This window comes from Emys orbicularis, chromosome 10, assembly GCF_028017835.1.
Source record: "Emys orbicularis isolate rEmyOrb1 chromosome 10, rEmyOrb1.hap1, whole genome shotgun sequence".
Classification (NCBI taxonomy): Eukaryota; Metazoa; Chordata; order Testudines; family Emydidae; genus Emys; species Emys orbicularis.
The window spans coordinates 36,133,520-36,156,802 of record NC_088692.1 but is presented as its reverse complement, the minus strand read 5'-3'; the positions used below and the strand labels follow the sequence as shown (position 1 = coordinate 36,156,802).

Genomic DNA, 23,283 nt, shown 5'->3' with positions numbered 1-23,283 from the left:
CTTTTTGAAGTTAAATGCTACTGTGGAGGGTTTCTTTGTTTTTTTCCCCCTTACAAGAATGTAAAATTTAATTACATTATGGTCGCTATTACTGAACAGCTTAGCTATATTCACCTCTTGGACCAGATCCTGTGCTCCATTTAGGACTAAAACAAGAATTGCCTCCCCCTTGTGGGTTCCAGGACTAGCTGCTCCAGGAAGCAGTCATTAATGGATTTATGGCTCATTACAACAATCTGTAACCCAGTAACCCCACATTTTTGTCATGATTGCAGCGGTGTTAACAGGCCACTTCACCTCTGAATGGTCTCTTAGAATACATGGAAACTATTTATGCTAAACTATCTGTTCCACCTTGTATTTGGCTCTGAGTATCTTTCCCACCCTGAAGAAGAGTTCTGTGTAGATTGAAGGCTTGTCACTCTCACCAACAGAAATTGGTTCAATAAAATATGTGACCTCCCCCACCCTGTCTCTCTAATATCCTAGGACCAACAGGGCACAATCATAAAGTAACAGTTTTCAGCCTCTACTGGCCTGGGCTGGATCCGAACCAGTGAGCTAGATGCAGACTGTACAGTGCTGCCCATGACGATAGAATTCTGCTGCTGATGCCATTGTGCATGGAGCCCTCCCCTCTCCACTCAGCTGGGACATGCTGAGAGGGACTGAGGCCCATGAAGGATGTTGCAGGCTGTTCACTCACTGCAGGGACAGAGCAGCTAAAAAGAAGGAACCAAAAATCAGGGCCAAGGTGAAACTCACTGCAGGGACATGAGCGCCTGGTTCTCTCTCATCGCCAGTGCAATGGCCTTGACGCCTTCATCATACAACAGATTCGCCGCTAGGCTAGAGGCAAAGTACAGAGAAATGAGTTAAACATGGTGTGATGCATTACACCTGCCTCTGGTGGGTTGAAGTGCAGTGAGACAAGTGCAAGGGGGGAGGGAGGGAGGGACGAGACAATAGGATGACATTAAAAGGCAATTAATGGGAAACAGAAAAAAGGAAATACACATGGTTTTTACACTGTAATGGGTGATTAATCTGTGGAACTCACTGCTGCAGGACATGGAGGCAAATACCTTCAAGGTTTCAAAATGGAACTAAACATTTTTAGGAACAAGAAGAGTGTCTGCACTGGTACTAGTCAGGATAATATTACAAGGGCTTGCTCCATCCTCATAATTCAGGGCATCTGCTATTCATTAGCTGGAGTAAGGAAGATTCTACCCCTTCTTCCCCTGCCCCCAATGGCAGGATATTCCACACTGGCTTATGTCTTCTTCTCAAGCACTCATTGGTAACTTCACTGGATGGATCGCTGTCTTATCTGCCGAGGCAAAGTGCTCCAGAGGGATCATTAGTCAGGTCCACACTGGTTATTCTGCATTCTGCTTTCCACAGAACTCCAAGTTACAAAATGATTAAGCCAAGCACAAGTTCTTTCGGTCTGCTTACATACGTGAACCACAGGATCATCAGGCTAGATCACGCCTAGCGAGAAACCCCAGGAGCTTAAACTAACAGAGCTCCTGGAGTATCATGTGGGTGGGGTTTGCCACTGGAAAACCTCCACCCTCCCCCATGCTCCCCAGCCTCCTGCCCCTCATGGCCTGCTCACCTGTGTTTGCGCCCAAACAAACCCTCCAAGAAATCTGCCAGGGCAGACCTGGAGTCTGCAGACATTGATGCTGGCCCTGGAGGGGGGATGGCGCTGTGGAGAGCAGCTGTCTTGCCCCGACTCCTCCCCACCCAAGTACAGCGCCCCCAAAAGCAGCAGAAGCTCAGCCACGCAGCGTGCAGATGGAGGAACGTCTGCAGAGCTGGAGGGAGGCGGGAGGATGCTGGTTTGGGGCAAATCCCTTCCCTCAAAGGGAAAACAATGGAGGTGATGATATGGCTCCAGAGATTTGGACCTAGAAAGGCTAACCCACCCCACCTCTGATGAGCCATCACAGCGCTGCTCCTTGTCACGCCTTCTCCTTGTCACGCTGCTCCTTGTCACGCCAAACTCACCTGATACCCAGCCTGAGTGTTCCCCATTGCCCCAAGGGACACACCCTTGGCCACGGGTATTCCACCAACCTGTCCTCCCGCACAGGAGCAGCCCCTCTGCACCTGCCTGAGGGCAGTACTGGTGCTGAGCGCACAGCGTAAGCTGGGGAGAGGATTTGGACTTTGAAAGCCGGCTGACTTACTCTAGGTTCCTCAGCGTGCAGTTAGCGCGCAGAGCGTTGGCTATCTCCGGCGCCCCCTCTTGGCCGATGGAATTCTCCCGAAGGCTAGGAAAAGACAAGAGATGGGACAGGTCACTGGGATTCCCTCCTTCCAGGGCGAGGAGTGGGAACAGCTCAGGACATTTCTCATTCTCTTCCGGGCACTTTTTGTATTATAGGGCAAACAAGACAAACCACCTGGTGGCTGGGCCAGCAGGGGGCGGTAGCATCTAGGCGAGGGCTCTCCAGGGCAGAGGTGGGAGGGCGAGGCCGCCTGGCATGTGCAGGTGAATGTTCGATGCATGAGCAGCTGCTGCAGTCACACACATGTCTCAGGCAGAAAAAGGATACCCCTGAACAACGCCCCTCTCTCTCCCTTCACCCCACGCACAGCCTCCCTACGCCAGACCCTGCTCTTTGTAGGCTGGCAAAAATCCCCCCATTAGGGGACAGAGCAAAATACCAGACTGGAATGATCAGTGATGAACTTCTAGGCCAGCCCCTGGTTTTCCTCTTGCGCTGCTCTCATGCCCCTCCCCAGGTCATGCGGCTGCTCCCCCCAGTTATTGCCTGCTCCCCAAGTCAGAGGTGGTTAGAATTTCTGTCTCACTTTGGGAATGACTCACAGACTCCCTGCCCCGTGCCTCGGACACAGCGTGTTACTCCAGTGCCATTGTTTTATCCTCGAGGCGGGGAGCAGCCGCAAAGGAGCGGCTGAGTTTGAGCTGGGCTATTCAGCAGAAGGAGATTTTTATTTTTCCCCACCTCCCCCGAATATACACCATACTCATTGCCTCGGGGTTTCTGCTGGGCAGAGATTGCGCAGCACAGGGCCAGATGTTTCCTGTATCTGCGTGGGGGTAGCCGTGGGAAGGATGCAGGGAGTGGGCAGAGTCCCTGGAGAGTAATGATAGCATGCTCAGAGGTGCCGTGCCCCGTAAAGGGGAAGTGGCTGGGTGGGAAGGGGTGTGGCCAGGGGTAACAATCGCTGCATCTCCAAATCAGGAGCCATGGTACATGCAGCATCAATGTGTGCCTCTCTATGATCTCTGCCGACCTCGCAGACAAAACCCCTCCAGCAACTGCTACTAGGGCAGTATCCTTCAGCAGGAGGTTGCAGTGCAGCTCTGCCTTTCCAAGCCACAGTAGTCTCCACAAAGGTGCTTAGCACATCTGTTGTGGGACCCAAGTGGCCTGAAATATTCTGGAGAACACCCATGTGCCAAAGCCATCGGGAGCAGACTGCAAAGACTCTCAGCATTGGCTCACTTTTGCTAGAACTTTTCATTCCTTCTCATTTTGTTTGTATTCTTGTAATTTAAAATGGAATGTTCTGGAAAAAAACTCCAGTAATGGCCTTTGTATTCAGTGGAAGCAATCAGCCATGCCGGCTAGGAACGGAATGCACGTGGGAACTCATGGCAGCATTTCTGGAAGAAGCTTAGTGGGTCTTCATCTGTTACCAAGCAGCCCCTGCAGGCCTTACTGTCCTTTCTATGGCAATAATCAGTGAACAATCTTAAAGATTTGTGTCTCCATTGGTGTCTGATCTGTGCAGGAAAATCTACTTTAGAAAAAGCACCTTTGTGATTTAGCCTATTTCATTTGGTTTTTTAAGAGGGGGAGAAATGCATTGTGATCAGTTACACATAACATCGCAGCAGGAAATAAATAGCCCAGGTTTCAGTCTGTCACATTGTACTTTCTAAATGTAACAATAGAAACATGTCATTCCACTTCGGACGTTTGCCCAGAGTGCTCACAGACATCTTACTTCAAACTCACAGAGTTTGGCAACACAGTCCAGTGCTCCTTGCTGGGGATTCTGAAAAAACTCCCTCCCTAATTTTGTTAAATCTCTCTCTCTCTCTCCTTTGTAAGTGAGTTTAGCATTGGACTGATGGCTTGTATTTATCCCCAGAACTGGAGCAGGGCACGCGCCCCACCTATCCCTGCTACCAATGCGCCTCACCTCTGAGCCACCCCCTGCAGGAGTTCATGCCCAGCAGAAACCAGGGGGTCCAGTAGCACCAATAGTGGCCCTGGTTTCTGTCTACTCCAAGGCCAGCAGGGACCCTTGTGAGCAACTAGTCTGACCTCCTGTGTAACACAGGCCAGAGAACGGCACCAAATAATGCCTAGAGCAGAGCTCTTAGACAAACATCCAGTGAAACAGACTAAGACCCAGCAAACCCATTTCCCTGACTAGCCATCAGGGAGCAGGCTGGGCTGGACTGGAACTGACCTACAGATGGAAGCTACTAAATCATCCCCAGTCCCCTGAGCTGTCCAGCTCCTCAGTTGCACGCATAGGCGTGCACAGCCCATTTCATTAGGGTGTGCACCCAGGGAGCCCCGCCCTAGCCCCGCCCCATCCACTCCCTCCTACTTCCTGCCCCCTGACTGCCACCCTCAGAACCCCCAACCCCCCTGCTCCTTGTCCCCTGACTACCCCCTACTGGGACCCCTGCCCCTAACTGCCCCCCAGGACCCCACCCCCTACCTAAGCCTCCCTGCCTCTTGTCCCCTGACTGCCCCCCTAGGACCCTACCCCCTACCTGTCCCCTGACTGCCCCGACCCTTATCCACTCCCACGCCTATCCAACTGCTCCCCGCCCTCTGACAGGACTCCCAGAACTCCTGACCCATCCAACCCCCTCTGCTCCCTGCCTCCCCCAACCCCTCTCCACACCCCTTCCTCCTGACAGCCCCTCCCCAGAACTCCCAACTTATCCAATCCCCCCCAGCTCCTTGTCCCCTGACCACCCCCTCCAGAGCCCCCCCCACCCTAACTGCCCCCCAGGACCCTCCTTGCTCCCTGTCCCCTGACCCCTATCTACCCCCCACCCCCTGACAGACCCTGGGACTCCCATGCTCCATCCGACCCCCCTGCTCCCTGATTTCCCCCTCCAGAGACCCCCTGCCCCTAACACCCCCGCCCGGGATCCCACCCCCATCCAACCCACCCTGCTCCCTGTCCCCTGACTCCCCCCACCCCTTATCCAACCCCCCTGGCCCCGGACTCCTTACCATGGCATGAGATGAGGCTCCTAGCCTCCCCGCAGAGCCAAACGCTGCCCCGCGGGAGCTGCACGGCGGCAGGACTCATGGGGAGGGAGAAAGGCGGGGGAGGGGCCGGCAGCTTGCTGCGCTCGGCCGGGTGCTCCGGCCGGGGAGCGCAGACCCCGCGGCTTGCCGCGCCTGGAGAGGGGGGCCATTTGCCCACCCCTGCATTAGGGTGTGCCCGGGCACACCCGGCACACCCCGTGCGCACGCCTATGGTTGCACATGGGTGTTTTGGAAAATGTTAAGTGTATTGGCCAAGGGAGGGTTACCATACGTCTGGGTTTCCCTGGACACTGCCTCTCTTTTGATCCTCCACCCTCTGTCCAGGTGGATTTTTCAACTCAGAGGCAACATCCGGGAGTTTTCAAGCAGACGTTGCAGCTCAGAAAGAGCTGGCTCCACATCCGATTGGTCCTTGCAACTGCAGCTGATTGGTCCCTTCCCTGTAGCGGGAGCTGCCAGATCCCACCCACCCAGGCCCCAGCTCCCAGCCCTGGGGTGTGGGAAAGCCCCGCAGGGAGGCACTGATGGACGGGCTGGCGCTGTGTCCCGGGTCTGCACCAGCTGCCCTGCCACCATGACAGGGAGCGACACTGCCCCCCTCAAGAGTGAGGCCACAGGTACCCCCTCCAACACTCCCCCAATACTCCCTCTCCAGCACCCCCTAAATGCCCTCTCCTGTCCCAATATGCATACACCCCTCCAGCACCCCCCAAATGCCCCTCCTGTCTCAATACGCATACACCCCTCCAGCATCCTCCTGTCCCAGTACACACACACACACACCCCTCCAGAACCCTCCAAATACTCCCTCCAGCAACCCCTAAATGCCCTCTCCTGTCCCAATACACATACACCGCTCCAGCACCCCCAAAAGCTCCCTCCAGCACCCCCTAAATGCCCTCTCCTGTCCCAATACATACACTCTTCCAGCACCCCCCAAATACCCACTCCTGTCCCAATACCCATACACCACTCCAGCACCCCCAAATACTCCCTCTTCAGCACCCCCTAAATGCCCTCTCCTGTCCCAATACACATACACCCCTCCAGCACCCCCCAAATACCCACTCCTGTCCCAGTACACACACACACACACACACACACACACACCCTCCGGCACCCCCCAAATATCCCCTCCAGCTCTCCCCCACTCCCCCACCCGGCAGTGTCCTCTTTTTGAGAACCTGAAATATGGTAACCCTAGGCCAAGGTGACTCCCACACACACACACACACATTTACTTTCTTTGGCTTGCAATGTTTCACTGCTAGCAGCAGGATTAGGAAAAGCACAGCTGAGCTGATACATTTCACAAGGAGTTAGAAGAGAAGCTCAGCTGTATGAAGAGGCGACACCCACCAAATTAAGATCCAGACCAATGAGCTGGGTGCAAACCTGTTGCCCCCCTGGGCCTGTCCCCCCTCTCCGCCATACTGGTCCCATTCGCCCAGGAGCTGCAGGGTGGGGGGCCCTGCTTCAGTAGCAAGGAACTCAGGCTGTAGCTAGTGCAAAAAACAAGATTACTGCCCAGGGCCAGCTCCAGGTTTTTTGCTGCCCCAAGCAAAAAAAAAAAAAAAGCCGGAATGCCGCCCCTTGAAAATTGCCACCCCAAGCACATGCTTGGAACACTGGTGCCTAGAGCTGGCCCTGTTACTGCCAGAGAGACCTGGGAGGTGCTGCGCCGAATGACACAATTCTTGTGGTGACAACACGTGGCAGCTCTGGCCAGATGCCCGGCCAGCCAGTGTACGTGTTCACGATCTGAGCATTGGGGCAGAGGGGCAGCATTGGGAAGAGCTGAGACCAAGACTTACTTGAGGCTGATGAGGCCCCGGTTGGAGCGCAGCGCTCCTATCAGCGCCGTGACCCCCGTGTTACTGATCGAATTGCTCTGGAGGCTAAAACACAAAGAGATACAGCAGAGAGTCACCACAGGAACGACACGGTGGGTGTTCGTACCAGTCCAGCACTGGATACGTTCACCTTGTGTGGTTAAGAGTGAATTCATCATGGCAAAATGTGCCGGCCTGTTGGAAATCCTGGACAGGTCGGCAGAGCCCGGCAAGACCAAAAGCCCCGCCCCACACCAATGGAGGAGGGGCCACAGAGCCAGCAATCAGCTAAGCAGTGGGGACACCAAATGATAAAGCAGGAGGAGGAGTGAGGGTCACAGGTTCAGAATGAGGCGGCTGGGGACACCAAGCAGAGAGCCCCAGACAATGCCCCCGGCTCCCCAAAGGAGTCCCAAGAGCCAGTGGATGCCATCCAGAGGAGCTCTGCTTGGAGAAAGGAGGTAGGTAGAGGCCAAAAAATAGGCACCGTAGGTGCAGGGCACATGCCTGTCAAGTTTCCTCTTCTGGGACTGACAGACCCCCCTCAAGAGGCAGCTGGCTAGGGGGCCCCTGGACTGCGTGGGGCCATACATGGGGAGCGTGTAAAGGAAAAGAGGTGGGGAAAGTTCGGCCAGAGCCCCAGCAGGCAGTCCTGGGGGAGCTGGGAGAAGGGGTGCACCCTGCTGCACTGGAGAGAGGTGTGCGCTGAGGTCCCCCTCTTGGCACAGAAGGGGCACGTGCTCCCAGTGAAAGGTGCCAGACTGAGAAGACAAAAGTCTTCCATTTGCCCCCGGGACAGGGACAGTACAGGCAAGAGCAACAGGCGCCCTGCCCTTGGTGCCAGGTTACCCTGCCCCACTCCTGAGCAGGAAGGAACGCGTCCGTCGGGGCAGAGGGCTGCTTGGTTTCTAAGGCGAGTCAGTCTGCGGCCCCTCCGCTGAGACTCCTAACCAGGGTGGAGAAGTTTTGTGATGGAGCCCACAAGGAAGCAGCCAGTGGACAGCAACTCATTTCCTACAGGCCACCAACCTCTAGCAGGGAAATAACTCTGAGCACAACAGATGAGGGCTGGTTGCAACGGGGGATGCCGAGGCTCCTTATGCCACCCCCAGTCCTCCTGTCTTGTTTGCTGAATCTTCCTGCTACTACCCTCCTCTGAAGCTACCAAGACTTCCAGGGAGACCCCCTGGAACTGATCCCCTGCAGAAAATGCTGCTGTGCAGTAGCCATGAGGCCATCACGCCCCTGGCCATTCCCCTCAGCCCTGCAGTTCGTCAAAGGGAAATTTCCCCAAAGGAACCTACCGGCCCCTTCCCCACAAAGGCCCCTACTGCTTTCCATGGACATGAGTTGGGGAAACAGACAGGGATAGGGTAGGAGGCAACCCCAGATCACTCTGGATCACATGACGCTGCCCTTGGGAGAGCTGAGCGGTGGAGCATTAACAAGCGCCCCTTGGCAGCGAAGAACAATGCGTATGGGGTGCTCTGGGCACTCGAATGGCAAGGGACTTACTCCAGGGTTGTGAGACTGTGATTCACTCTCAGAGCTTCGGCCAAGGCTACAGAGCCAGTGTCCCCCACACAGTTACTGGAGAGGCTGCGACAAAGAAAAGGAAGATCAGTCATTAGCAGCTGTGAAATTGCAGTCAGAGCCCAGAGGCAGGGGATCCCAATCAGCCTGAGAAAAGCCAGCAGGTGCCCCCACCCGTGGCCCCCTAGTGAGGGAGTGGCTTGGTTTCCTCACGGCTGCCAAGTCTCACAGCAGGAAAAGCAAGTGTTCCGCAGTGACGTGTCAAGGCCGAGTTCCCAGCAGGCCAGCTACATCCCGAGAAAGGAGGAGCTAAGCTGGCGACAAGGCCCAGCACTTTAGCAGCAATATGAACACCTCCATCTGGATTCTGCATCTGATCACCCCATCCCAACATAGGACAAAATGACAGTAGAAAACTGACCTGGAAAAGGAAAAGCCACAGGCACCAACTACATTTACAGTGCAAGCCAGAGCAATGGAGACCTCGCCCACCCACAGAGAACGGCTGTGTCTGCTCAAGCTCAAAGATCAATTGCCCATTCAGTGACACTGTGTCCCTGTCAGCCGCCAGGGCTGTAGTACCATGTGACATGGGGCAATCCCATCCCGTACCGGTGGGGTGTGTGGAATGTTTGCTCTGTGAGCCCTCACCCACCTATTCAAGGGAACTTGGGCGCTCTTCTGATTTATATTGTGCCCGTTGCTGTGTTACCTGGGCATGGCTGAGAGATTAAAGTGAATTGATGCCAACCGCTGGCATAAATCAGCAGCTGTTCCTTCTGCACCCTCACCCATTAGCAGGGCAAATGCTATCTGGCTGCATGCCCACATAAGAAAAAGACAGAGCAAATAAACGCATCTTGCACTGCTTCCTAATTGTTTCCACACTTGCACCTTGGCAGAGTGTCGGAGGAAGTTAATTCCAAAGCTGAAAGCGCTCCAAAGACAACACCCTTCTGCCCATCCCCTGGAGATCAGCCCTTTTAAGAGAATCAGAGAAATGTAGGGCTGGAGGGGACCTCGAGAGGTCATCAAGTCCAGCCCCTTGTGCAGATGCAGGACCAGGTAAACCTAGACCTTCCTGACAGGTGTTTGTCCAACCTGGTCTCAGAAACCTCCTGTGATGGGATTCCCCAACCTCCCTTGGAAGCCTGTTCCAGAGCTTAACTATCCTTATGGCTAGAAAGTTTTCCCTACTATCTAACCTAAATCCCCCTTGCTGCCAATTAAGCTCATTACATCTTGTCCTACCTTCAGTGGACCTGGAGAACAATTGATCATTGGCCTCTTTATAACAGACCTCAACATATTTGAAGACTGTTATCAGAACCCCCCATAGTTTTCTTTTCTCAAGACTAAACAGGGTTTCTAAACCTTGTGGCATTTTTGTTGCTCCCCTCCGGACTCTCTCCAATTTGTCCACATCTTTCCTAAAGTGAGGCACCCAGCACTGGACACGGTATCCAGCTGAGGCCTCACCAGTGCTGAGCAGAGTGGGATAATTTTTGGAGTGGGAGGCTTTTTTTAAACAACTAACAAAATCATCCAAAGCCCAAGATTTGGTGGTGATGGGGGACTTCAACTATCCGGGTATATGTTGGGAAAATAACACAGCGGGGCACAGACTATCCAACAAATTCTTGGACTGCATTGCAGACAACTTTTTATTTCAGAAGGTTGAAAAAGCTACTAGGGGGGAAGCTGTTCTAGTCTTGGTTTTAACAAATAGGGAGGAACTCGTTGAGAATTTGAAAGTAGAAGGCAGCTTGGGTGAAAGTGATCATGAAATCATAGAGTTTGCAATTCTAAGGAAGGGTAGAAGGGAGAACAGCGAAATAGAGACAATGGATTTCAGGAAGGCAGATTTTGGTAAGCTCAGAGAGCTGATAGGTAAGGTCCCATGGGAATCAAGACTGAGGGGAAAAACAACTGAGGAGAGTTGGCAGTTTTTCAAAGGGACACTATTAAGGGCCCAAAAGCAAGCTATTCCGCTGGTTAGGAAAGATAGAAAATGTGGCAAAAGACCACCTTGGCTTAACCACGAGATTTTGCATGATCTAAAAAATAAAAAGGAGTCATACAAAAAATGGAAACTAGGACAGATTACAAAGGATGAATATAGGCAAACAACACAGGAATGCAGGGGCAAGATTAGAAAGGCAAAGGCACAAAATGAGCTCAAACTAGCTACGGGAATAAAGGGGAACAAGAAGACTTTTTATCAATACATTAGAAGCAAGAGGAAGACCAAAGACAGGGTAGGCCCACTGCTTAGTGAAGAGGGAGAAACAGTAACAGGAAACTTGGAAATGGCAGAGATGCTTAATGACTTCTTTGTTTCGGTCTTCACCGAGAAGTCTGAAGGAATGCCTAACATAGTGAATGCTAATGGGAAGGGGGTAGGTTTAGCAGATAAAATAAAAAAAGAACAAGTTAAAAATCACTTAGAAAAGTTAGATGCCTGCAAGTCACCAGGGCCTGATGAAATGCATCCTAGAATACTCAAGGAGCTAATAGAGGAGGTATCTGAGCCTCTAGCTATTATCTTTGGAAAATCATGGGAGACGGGAGAGATTCCAGAAGACTGGAAAAGGGCAAATATAGTGCCCATCTATAAAAAGGGAAATAAAAATAACCCAGGAAACTACAGACCAGTTAGTTTAACTTCTGTGCCAGGGAAGATAATGGAGCAAGTAATTAAGGAAATCATCTGCAAACACTTGGAAGGTGGTAAGGTGATAGGGAACAGCCAGCATGGATTTGTAAAGAACAAATCATGTCAAACCAATCTGATAGCTTTCTTTGATAGGATAACGAGTCTTGTGGATAAGGGAGAAGCTGTGGATGTGGTATACCTAGACTTTAGTAAGGCATTTGATACGGTCTCGCATGATATTCTTATCGACAAACTAGGCAAATACAATTTAAATGGGGCTACTATAAGGTGGGTGCATAACTGGCTGGATAACCATACTCAGAGAGTTGTTATTAATGGTTCCCAATCCTGCTGGAAAGGCATAACGAGTGGGGTTCCGCAGGGGTCTGTTTTGGGACCGGCTCTGTTCAATATCTTCATTAACGACTTAGATATTGGCATAGAAAGTACGCTTATTACGTTTGCGGATGATACCAAACTGGGAGGGATTGCAACTGCTTTGGAGGACAGGGTCATAATTCAAAATGATCTGGACAAATTGGAGAAATGGTCTGAGTTAAACAGGATGAAGTTTAACAAAGACAAATGCAAAGTGCTCCACTTAGGAAGAAAAAATCAGTTTCACACATACAGAATGGGAAGAGACTGTCTAGGAAGGAGTACGGCAGAAAGGGATCTAGGGGTTATAGTGGACCACAAGCTAAATATGAGTCAACAGTGTGATGCTGTTGCAAAAAAAGCAAACATGATTCTGGGATGTATTAACAGGTGTGTTGTGAGCAAGACACGAGAAGTCATTCTTCCGCTCTACTCTGCTCTGGTTAGGCCTCAGCTGGAGTATTGTGTCCAGTTCTGGGCACCGCATTTCAAGAAAGATGTGGAGAAATTGGAAAGGGTCCAGAGAAGAGCAACAAGAATGATTAAAGGTCTTGAGAACATGACCTATGAAGGAAGGCTGAAAGAATTGGGTTTGTTTAGTTTGGAAAAGAGAAGACTGAGAGGGGACATGATAGCAGTTTTCAGGTATCTAAAAGGGTGTCATAAGGAGGAGGGAGAAAACTTGTTCACCTTAGCCTCTGAGGATAGAACAAGAAGCAATGGGCTTAAACTGCAGCAAGGGAGGTCTAGGTTGGACATTAGGAAAAAGTTCCTAACTGTCAGGGTGGTTAAACACTGGAATAAATTGCCTAGGGAGGTTGTGGAATCTCCATCTCTGGAGATATTTAAGAGTAGGTTAGATAAATGTCTATCAGGGATGGTCTAGACAGTATTTGGTCCTGCCATGCGGGCAGGGGACTGGACTCGATGACCTCTCGAGGTCCCTTCCAGTCCTAGAATCTATGAATCTATAATTACCTCCTGTGTCTTATACAAGACATTCTTGGTAATGCACCTAGAATAATATTTGCCTTCTGCAACTGCATCACATTGTTCACTCATTCTATTTGTAATCCACTATAACCCCGAGATCCTTTTCAGCAGTACTCCCGCCAAGTCGCTTATTCCCCATTTTGTAGTTCTGCAGTTGATTTTTGCTTCCAAAGTGTAGAACTTTGCACTTGTCTTTATTAAATTTCATTTTGTAGATTTCAAACCAATTCTCTGATTTGTCAAGGTCATTTTGAATTCTAATCCTGGCCTCCAAAGTGCTTGCAACCCCTCCCAGCTTGGTGTCATCTGCAAATTTTATAAGCATCCTCTCCACTCCATTATCCAAGTCATTCATTTAAATATTGAATAGTACCAGACAGAAGACTGACCCCTGCAGGACCCCACTAGATACACCCTCCCAGTTTCACAGTGAACCACAGATAATTACTCTCTGAGTACGGTTTTTCAACCTGTTGTGCACCCACCTTATAGTAAATTCATCTAGACCACATTTCCCTAGTTTGTTATGAGAATATCATGAGGGACTGTATCAAAAGCCTTACTAAAAATCAGGGTATATCATATCTACTGCTTCCCCGCATCTACTAGTCCATGAGTAACCCTATTGAAGGAAATTAGGTTGCTTTGATATAATTTTTTCTTCTTTAATAATTTGCTCCAGTATCTTTCCAGGTATTGATTTCAGGTTGTCTGGTCTATAAATCCCTGTGTCCTCTTCAGTGTTCCCTTTAATTTTTCCCATCCACGTGCGGAATGAATATTGTTATGTGCACCAATATGGAGATGATGTGTGACACATCACCTTCATATTGATGCACATAACAAAATTCATGTGGTGGGGGTGGGGCCGAGGGCTTCGGAGTGTGCGGGGGCTCAGGGCTCGGCCAGAGGGTTGAGGGCTCTGGCTGGGGATGCGGGCTCTGGGGAGGGGCCGGAGATGAGGATCTCAGGGCTAGGCAGAGGGTTGGGGTGTGGGGGAGGGGGAGGGCTCCATCTGGGGTGCGGGATCTGGGGAGGAGCCGGGGATGAGGATCTCAGGGCTGGGGCAGAGTATTGGAGTGCATAGGGTGAGGGCTCCAGCTGGGGGTGTGGGGCTGGGGATGAGGGGTTTGGGGTGCAGGAGGGTGCTCTGGGGCTACGGTGAGGAGAGAGGACTCTGCCCAGCTCTCTCTCCCTGCAGCAGCACCTGGGCTGGGGGCAGGGAGAGGTGCCTCTCCACCATTTGCAGCAGGTCCAGGCTGGGGCTGGGTTGGGGCCAGGGCTGAGTTGGGGGCGGGGGAGGGGTGCCCCCATAGGCACTGACTCCATGGGTCTCCAGGGCTGGAGCACCCACAGAGAAAAATTAGCGGGTGCTGCCACTCCTCCCCCTCCTTCTCAGTGCCTCCTGCCCACTGCGAACAGCTGTTTTGCGGCATGTAGGAAGCTCCCCAGGAGGGAGGGGGAAGAGTGGGGATGGGGCGCGCTCGGGGGAGGAGGTGGGGAAGAGGTGGGACAGGGTGGGAAGAGGTGGGGTAGGGCCTGGGGTGGAGGGGGGGATCAAGCATCCCCCTGGCTATAGGGGAAGTCAGCGCCTCTGGGCACCCTTCCCCCGGCTGTGGCAGGTTGGGGCTGGGGAAGGAGCGCCCCTCCCCTGGCAGCAGCAGGTCCCAGCTGGGCGGGTTCCTTGAGCGCCTGCCCAGTGCTAAATAAGCTGCTGCACGACCAGCAGCTTATTTAGCTTACAGAGAACTTAGGTCCTCTTTGTCCCCCCTTCTAAAGACAGGTGCTGTGTTTGCCCTTCTCCAGTCCTCTGGGACTCACCCATCCTCCAGGAGTTCTCGAATATAATCTCTAACAATTCCAAGATTGCTTCAGCTAGTTCCTTAAGTACCCTAAGATGAATTTCACCAGGCCCGGCTGGCTTTAATACATCTGATTGAGCTGAACATTATTTAACCTGTTCCTTCCCTAGTTTGGCTTTTCAGAGAAATGCCGTTGGGAGGGAAGCTTTCCAGGGAGTTGCAAAGCATGATCCCAGACACGTGTTTAGTTCTAGTGCTTGTCTGATTTGTGTTCCCTAACTACGGCGGTTCGTATTTCTGGGGGCACAGTGTGTATTTCTGGGGGCACAGCTGCTGTGAGCAGCTGTACTTCCAGTAATGGGTGTGTCCAGGCCCTCTCCAGGGTATGTTATTAACGTAAGAACAAGTGTGGCCAGACTGTACCCTTCTGGTTGGCATGCAGAGGGTCCCCTTCAAACAGATCTCTCCCTCCCCTGGTGGAAAAGGGGCCATGGAGGTGTGGCTCTTCACAGGCCCAGTGAGGCATATGGGGGGGATGGGGCAGGCAGTGGGTACACTGGAGTAAGGTGGCCACTCACCCGTTCCCAGAATACCAGACATCCTGGTACTTCCAGGAACAGCATGACCCCACCCCCGCCAACATGATCCTGCCCCTGCTGGCAGGACAGTGTGTGTGAGGTCACACTGCCCGGGTGGGGCCATTTTTAAGAGCCGCAGGGTGCTGAGCAGCATCCCCCATCCTATATCAGAGAAAACCACGTCTGGTTCTGTCCCGGTATCGCACAGGGACAAACCTCTCAAAAAGGGGCCTGTCTAGTTTGGTACCTACACTGGAGGAAGGAGTGGGAGATGCATCTCTTCCCCCCGGCACCTAGTAGAGATTCCTCCGGAGATATAATACAGTCAGCTGCCCCTTCCACAGTGGGAGCCCCTCTCCCCTTTAACGGGAATCCCTGGCAAGATGGCTGCCAAGTGGCCATGCAGTCAGGAAGCAAAGCTATAGCTGCAGAGTGCCCAAGCTGCTGCAGAGCCCCAGATGGCCTGCGTGGATGGCCCTGTGCCCATGCAGCTCCCAGATATCCCTTCCAGTCTCAAGGTATCCACAGGGGTTTGGGGCCACATGCTGCAGGAGGGCACTCGGCAGCGAGCACGGGATGAGCAGAGGTCAAACCCTGGCCTCCCGAAGAAGAATGCACAGGAAACCCTGCCAGGGAAATAGGGGTGGCAATATCTGGCCTTTCTTGTACAGCATAATAGGTTGGGACAGATCCTAAGAGGACTCAGAAGTTAGTGTCACCCACAATCACTGTTCATCTCTCTATTAACATGTATCCTTTCTGTCAATCCTTACATCAGTTCCCTGAGATTCCTGTTCTGCTTCAGTGCTTCTGCTATTTTCTTTGCACCTTGGGGTCCAATGGAGTTCTTCTGAAGGCTGTGAAGAAGACAGAAACACCCATAAACTTCAAAAAGAGGGAGTCAGCTCTCCATCAATAACACACTTTAACTTTCTTCTTCTCACTTGAGCTCTCCCATCTCTGGCTGAGGCACTTCTGCCTCTGTATATTTTGTACTCCCCTAATGCATACAGGTAGCTTTGGTGCACACTCTTTTGCTATTTATACCTTCACCCCATCTCTTATCACGGTCTACTAGACCTAGATCCTCAAATTCTCTGTGGATAGCTGCCGCAGGTAAGCTGGTGGGTGGACTTTTCCATCAGAGTAGAGGATGGCAGACTACCTGGCCTGGTCACATCAAGTAACGGCCATGATCGTGTTGTTATCAGCCATTACCATATCAACAGACATCATTATCATCAAGGAAAATCCTTGCCGATCAAGCATCACACTGACATCACACTCTGTTACATGCCCTATTCGACCTGACCTAAAATCATAGTGAGATAGGGCTGGTAGGGACCTCAAGAGGTCATCTAGTCCAGCCCCTGCACTATGGCAGGGCCGAGTAAACCTAGACCATCCCTGACAGATGTTTGTCCAACCTGTTCTGAAAAACCTCCAGTGATGGAGATTCCACAACCTCCCTTGAAAACCTGTTCCAATGCTTAACTGTCCTTATAGTCAGAACGTTTTTCCCAATATCTAACCTAAATCTCCCTTGACTGAGGCTGAGGGAAGTGGGATTGTTTAGTCTGCAGAAGAGAAGAATGAGGGGGGGATTTGATAGCTGCTTTCAACTACCTGAAAGGGGGTTCCAAAGAGGATGGATCTAGACTGTTCTCAGTGGTACCAGATAACAGAACAAGGAGTAATGGTCTCAAGTTGCAGTGGGGGAGGTCTAGGTTGGATATTAGGAAACACTATTTCACTAGGACGGTGGTGAAGCACTGGAATGAGTTACCTAGGGAGGTGGTGGAATCTCCTTCCTTAGAGGTTTTTAAGGTCAGGCTTGACAAAGCCCTGGCTGGGATGATTTAGTTGGGAATTGGTCCTGCTTTGAGCAGGGGGTTGGACTAGATGACCTCCTGAGGTCCCTTCCAACCCTGATATTCTATGATTCTATGATTCTTGCTGCCAATTAAGCCCATTAGTTCTTGTCCTGCCTTCAGTGGACATGGAGAACAATTCATCACAGTCCTGTTTATAACAGCTCCTCATGTATTTGAAGACTGTTATCAGGTCCCCCCCCTGTCTTTTCTCAAGACTAAACTTGTCCAGATTTTTTAAACCTTTCCTCATAGGTCAGGTTTTCTAAACCTTTTATCCTTTTGGTTGCTCTCCTCTGGACTCTCTCCAGTTTGTCCACATCTTTCCTAAAGTGAGGCAACCAGAACTGGACACAGTATCCAGCTGAGGCCTCACCAGTGCTGAGTACAGCAGGGCAATTACCTCCCATGTCTACATATAACATTCCTGTTAATACACCCCAGAATGATATTAGCATTTTTTTGCATTTGCATCACATTGTTGACTCACATTCAATTTGTGATCTACTCTAACCCGCAGATCCTTTTCAGCAGTACTATCACCTAGTCAGTTATTCCCCATTTTGTAGCAATGCATTTCATTTTTGCTTCCTAAGTGTAGTAGTTTGCACTTAGCTTTATCTTCTTAGTGGTTAGAATAAATAAGACAGACTGGGCATGAACCAGGCAAACAAGCCAGACACCATCTTCCTCAGAGTCCACCCCACCATCTATCATGTTTCCTTCAGATTGTCTCTATCCTGCCCCCTCCTGCTCCTTGAACAGAAGAGCATCTCTCTCCACATACAGCCTCTGCCCACTTTTGGGCACTGCAATTGCAGTAGATTTAGTGCATTGTAGGTGAATGGGTTTGTGTGGAAACCAGCTTTGACGTGAGCAGTGCAGGCTTCCTTGTGTGAAATGGTGGCACCCTTGCAACTGGGGTCTGGGCACAACCTACCAATGGAGGAGGAACCATGTTTAGTGGAGTGCAAAGACATGATTAAGTGTCTGAGTAGAGACACGGAAAACGGTCAGATTGTGGGGCTGAGAAGAACTGCTCCATCTGCTTGTGCTTTCAGCTGGCCCTGACCAGGAGGCCAAGCCAAGAAGGGGAATTAGCAGCAGGCTGCTTTGACCATGGAGATGCCCTTGCAGATGGCCATGGAAATGAGCAGACAACAAACCATAGGGGAGCTCGGGGGTTAGAATCACTCACTGCAAAGTTGTCAGCTTGTGGTTGGTTAAAAGGGCCTCAGCCAGGAATTTAGCACCATCTTCCTTGATCATGTTATTCTGGAGGCTGCAGAGATAAAACAACACAATTATTGTGGAAAAACTGGAAATTAGAGCAGGGATGCAGCCACAGACTGTCCCAGCCTGTCTCACATTAGCCATGCCGTCTCCTGAGGCCAGAGGCAATAGTATAAAAGAATGAACCCCCATGCGCCTGAACTTCCTGTGCTGTTCTTTTCCTAGTGCGCCTCCTGAGTCTTGCCCCCCGCCTTTTGGGACTGCCTCCTGCCCCCTTAGCAGCCTACCTCTTCCAGACACCTCTTGCCCTTTCTCTTCTCCTCCCTTCTGTTTAAGGTGCTAGGGTTGAGTCACATGTTCCAATCTCCTGAGCACACCTACCAGCCGTTTCAGGGCTCATGTTGCCCCAGGACGTTTTGCTCCAGACACAACAGTGCCTCGTGGAAATATCACAACGTCCTCAGTCAGTCATTGATTTGAATCTCCATGGGGCTGATTCACAGTTGCACTAAGGCCCCTTCACACCACTCCAGCATGGTAAAGAGTCCTTGAAGTGGCTGTAGATTACACGGACATCCACTTTACAAATCTGCCCGCACCTGATGGCCCTCACGCTGCCAGAGCCGGGTAAAGCAGCCTGAGGGTAACTGAGACATCAGGCTCTTTGTTGTTTATATTGTCTTATAGGCCACTTCTATCCCTCCATTTCCTCCTCTGCCTAGTCTCCCTTCTGCCTGCCTTCCTGCTCTTCTCCATCCCTCAGTGCAGTCAGAAGAACATAAGAACAGCCATATTGGGTTAGACCAGTATCCTGTCTTCCGACAGTGGATGGTACCAGGTGCATCAGAGGGAATGAATAGAGCACGGCAATCGTCATGTGATCCATCCTCTGTCATCCAGTCCCAGCTTCTGGCAGTCAGAGGTTTAGGACACCCAGAACATGGGGTTGTGTCTCTGACCATCTTGGCTAATAGTCATTGACAGACCTGTCCTCCAGGAACTTATCTAGTTCTTTTTTGAACCCAGTTATACTTTTGGCCTTCACAACATCCCCTGGCAATGAGTTCCACAGGTTGACTGTGCGTTGTGTGAAGAAATACTTCCTTTTGTTTGTTTTAAAACTTGCTGCCTATTTATTTTTACATAATCATGATTTTTAAATAGCAGTTGAATCTCAATATGGAGAATAATTAAATAAATATAAACAAGACAGTAAGTCAATAGATATTGTACTGAATAATAAGACATACATATCAGCATGTACACCCCAACCAGATGCATTCCAATCCTTCAGTCCATGTACTAAGTTATGCTCTATGACTTCTACAGAGAGAAAGGGGGAGGAGGGAGAATTCAAAGTAGTTCTGGATAGTTGGTTCAGGGCAAGAAGATATAAGTAGACCTGGGCTGCAGCCAGAATTCCTCAGCTTGACTCCATCACACCTCAAACTGGGGAGGAGGATATTCAAAATCCGATCTCAATTTTGTGGTTTGAGCCAATCTCTAGATCTATTGGGCTTGATTCTGATCTTCCCTTGGCTTCTCATTGGCATAAGTTCATTGACTTCCTATTCCTGATTTACACCAGCAACTCGGAGAGGTGCACCAGACCCACTGGATCCGTAACCTATGAAATACAAAACTCAACAGGTTCAGTTGCTAGGGAATCACGTGAACAATTCCTTTGATTTCCGTCCACATGGGCCCAAAAGTCCAACAACTCCAAAACCTCAGAGTGCAACTCAGTCAAAACCACTGAGTTTCTCCTCATTCCATAGCCAAAGTGCAAATGCAGTACGTTTATAGGTACAAACAATTTGCCCTGGACCTGACCTCATCTTATTAAAGAAGAGGGATAGCAGAGAAAATCCAAGAACACAACATAGATGTTGCTGTGTCCCTCACTGCAGGGAAGCCTAGAATTAGCCCACGACAATGACAATTAGAGACCTCTGTCGTTCTGACGCACCTTTCAACCCAACACCACATGCAATGTTTCTAATGCTGGGACAGCCCTTTTGACACGACACCATAAAGCACAGCATCACTGTAAAGAGCTAGCAGCTTCAGTGAGCGCATCTCCCACTTCAGCTGGGCATCTGGAGAGAACTAAGTAGCATTTCCAAGGTGGCTTCTCCTGGGTCCCCTGTAAAGTTAAGATGGACTCTCAGGAGTTGTCTGCCAAAGCCCTGCCAGGAAAAGGTTGTTCCTGGACATTGCAAGTGACACATCATTTCTATGGCTACTGCTCTTGTGACAACCACCTGCTGCAAGCTGACTGTACTTGTACTGGGATGAAGGCAGCCGTTTACTACCCACAATCTTTCTGGTCTAGTCATTTGAACATCTGATAGCCAGTGAGATGAAGACTGTTCACACCCACACAGCGGTCTCTCGCATATACAATTATGTCTATTAGGAATTAGCTTTCAGAAGAAGCCAAGGAAGGGAAACCAACAGCACTTACTTCAGGGAGAGTAGGACTTGATTTATTTTCAGTGCATCAGCCAATGCTTTTGCCCCTGTGGGTCCGATGGCATTACTGCGAAGGCTGGGGAGAAGGCGGAGCGAGGATAAAGAGAGACAAAAACGCTAAAGTTAGAAAATCCGGACAAGAACAAAACTGGTCTGACAAGGGAGAGTTAAGGGTGGGCGTTCAGTTTAAACCTTGATCTTCCAAGCCACTGGGGCTTAGCCTCTGTTACTGGATCTCAGGGTGTCTTTAGTGCAGTTTAATAGATCATCATGGGAGGAGTCAAGAGTCAACTGTCCATCATTCCATAGATTCACAGCTAAGGCCAGATGGGCCCATTGTGATCATCTAGTCTGACCTCCTGTAGGACACAGGCCAGAGGTCTTCCCTGAATTACTGTAGTTCCTGTCTGAACTAGAGCAGAACTTTTAGAAAATACATCCAGTATTGATTGAAAACTTGCCAGTGATGGAGAATCCACCATAACCCTTGGTAAGTCATTCCACTGGTTAATTACCCTCATTGTTAAAATTTGTACCTTATTTCCAGTCTTAAATTTGTCTAGCTTCAACTTCCAGCCATTGGACCTTGTTAGATCTTTGTCTGCTCGACTGAAGAGCCTATTGTCAATTCTTTGTTCCCCATGTAGGTATTTAACAGATTGTGATCAAGTCACCCCTTTACCTTCTTTTTGTTAAGCTAATTAAGCTCAAGGAGCTCAGTCTGTCACTGTAAGGCAGGTTCTCCAATCCTTTAATCATCTTTGCAGCTCTTCTCTGAACCTTCTCCAAGTTATCAACATCCTTCTTGAACTGGGGACACCAGAACTGGACACAGGATTCCAGCAGTGGTTGCACCAGTGCCAAACAGATGTACTATAACCTGCCTGCTCCTCCTCAAGGTTCCCCTGTTTGTGTGTTCAAGGATCGCAATAGCTCTTTTCAGCACAGCGTCACACTGGGAACTCATCATCAGCTAATTACCCACCATGACCCCCAAGTCTCTTTCAGAGTCACCGATTTCCAGGGTAGAGTCCCCCATCCCATAAGAATGGCCTATGTTCTTTGTTCCTAGATGTATAGCTTTACATCGAAAAGTTGAGTACATTTCACACGAGTTTGGTGTCCCCCGACTATTATTCTTGAAAATTATTTACATCACAAATAAATAACTGCGAAACTGAGGTTGTAGAGAGAGTTTTTCACACCCCAGGAAGGAATCATACAGAGTCTTACATTTCCTGGATGAATAACTTTTTGGGCTCCCTCATTTTGAATCTTTGTCACAGGTCATGTTCCACATCTGGGCCAGGGCAGGTTGCAAGATATGCTTGGCATGTTTAATATACTAGTAACTTGTAACAGGCTACTGACTGCCACCGTTCATTTCCATGTTCCCAGGGTCTGCTTGAATGTCCACTAAAGACAATGGAAAGACTCCCATTGCCTTCAGTGGACATTGTATCAGGCCACCAACGAACTAGGAATGAATGTTGCTCATATGAGATGGACTCTGCACTGTCACACTCATTAGGGGATGCACTGATGGACGTCAGAGCTGCACTGCCGGCACATCCCAGGAGTGGGAATGTGCAGAGGCTACTCCAAGAAGGATCTTGAAATCTGCAATGTCGTTCATTCTGAACGTGGGGGGAGCAGGGAAGGGATTTTAACCTTTCATTTTTTCACAAGAGGGCATCACATGAGCTTTCTTACTGGATTTCAGCTGTTCAAGCTGCTTTGGGGTTGAAATCTTTGAAATTTGGTGACAGCTGATTTCAGAAAGAGAAAACAACCTTGGCAGCTGACATTTCTCTCATTAGTCACCAGTCTAAAATACTACAACAACATTATGCATCTCTTCTGGGAACTGATTACGGTGGGCAGGAGCCATCCTCCAATGTGGAGAAATTAAGGTCAGCTGACATCACCCGTTCTATTTAATCAATTTTCATGAAGGAAACAGCTGACAGCACGTGAGTGCGCTGCAGGCACCCATGTTTGCTCACAGGGTGGATGACATCAACTAGGAAACATACGAAACTTACTCAAGTACTGTCAGGCTCCTGTTGACCATCAGGGATCTGGCGAGGGCTTTGGCCCCTTTGTTACTGATCTGGTTTTCTGCCAAGCTGTCCGGGAAAAGAAACTGGAGTTAGCCTCTAGTCTAAGGAGAATAAATACAGTTCCTAGCCCATTACATCCCTCCAAGCCCACTGCCAGCCACAGAAACTGCCAAGGACACAGCTGAGGAATTTGCATGGAAGAGGAATACTGTTATAACATGGAGGTGACCATATTACGTTTGACAAATACAGTTCCATTGGTTCATTATAAGATCATGTTAACCCTTTGGAAACCAGTTGATCCCTAGGTATATGTCATCTGGGGACTGAGGGCAATGGCAGGTGCAGGGAGAGGTGCTGGCTGTTGAGAGACCACCTCGCTGGACTGGAAATCATTCCTGCAACAAGTCCCACAGCCCCAGCGAGCCATCCCTGTCCTTGGCTGTGCTCTGCGGCTGTGACTGACGGCTCTCGCTGTCTGGGCCCCAGGAGGGCAGTGGGAAGGTGCTGTACCACACTGGGGCAGGCAATGACTCATGTGGAAATGAGAGGGAGTCTGGGCAGGGGCACAGAGCTGGAGG

The 23,283-nt window shown here is 50.3% G+C and overlaps 1 protein-coding gene across 1 annotated transcript in view; it reads right to left on the bottom strand.

Moving 5' to 3' along the window:
• The window catches only part of NLRC3 (NLR family CARD domain containing 3), a 51,572-nt gene that overhangs the window by 8,045 nt on the left and 20,244 nt on the right, over positions 1–23,283 (bottom strand). Inside the window, exons 5-12 of the mRNA XM_065412431.1 lie at positions 22,685–22,768; positions 20,632–20,715; positions 18,130–18,213; positions 15,834–15,917; positions 8,636–8,719; positions 7,103–7,186; positions 2,202–2,285; positions 766–849 (exon numbers count right to left, since the gene is read on the bottom strand). Of these exons, the coding sequence (XP_065268503.1) occupies positions 766–849; positions 2,202–2,285; positions 7,103–7,186; positions 8,636–8,719; positions 15,834–15,917; positions 18,130–18,213; positions 20,632–20,715; positions 22,685–22,768 (672 nt within the window). The remainder of the gene's footprint in view (positions 1–765; positions 850–2,201; positions 2,286–7,102; positions 7,187–8,635; positions 8,720–15,833; positions 15,918–18,129; positions 18,214–20,631; positions 20,716–22,684; positions 22,769–23,283) is intronic.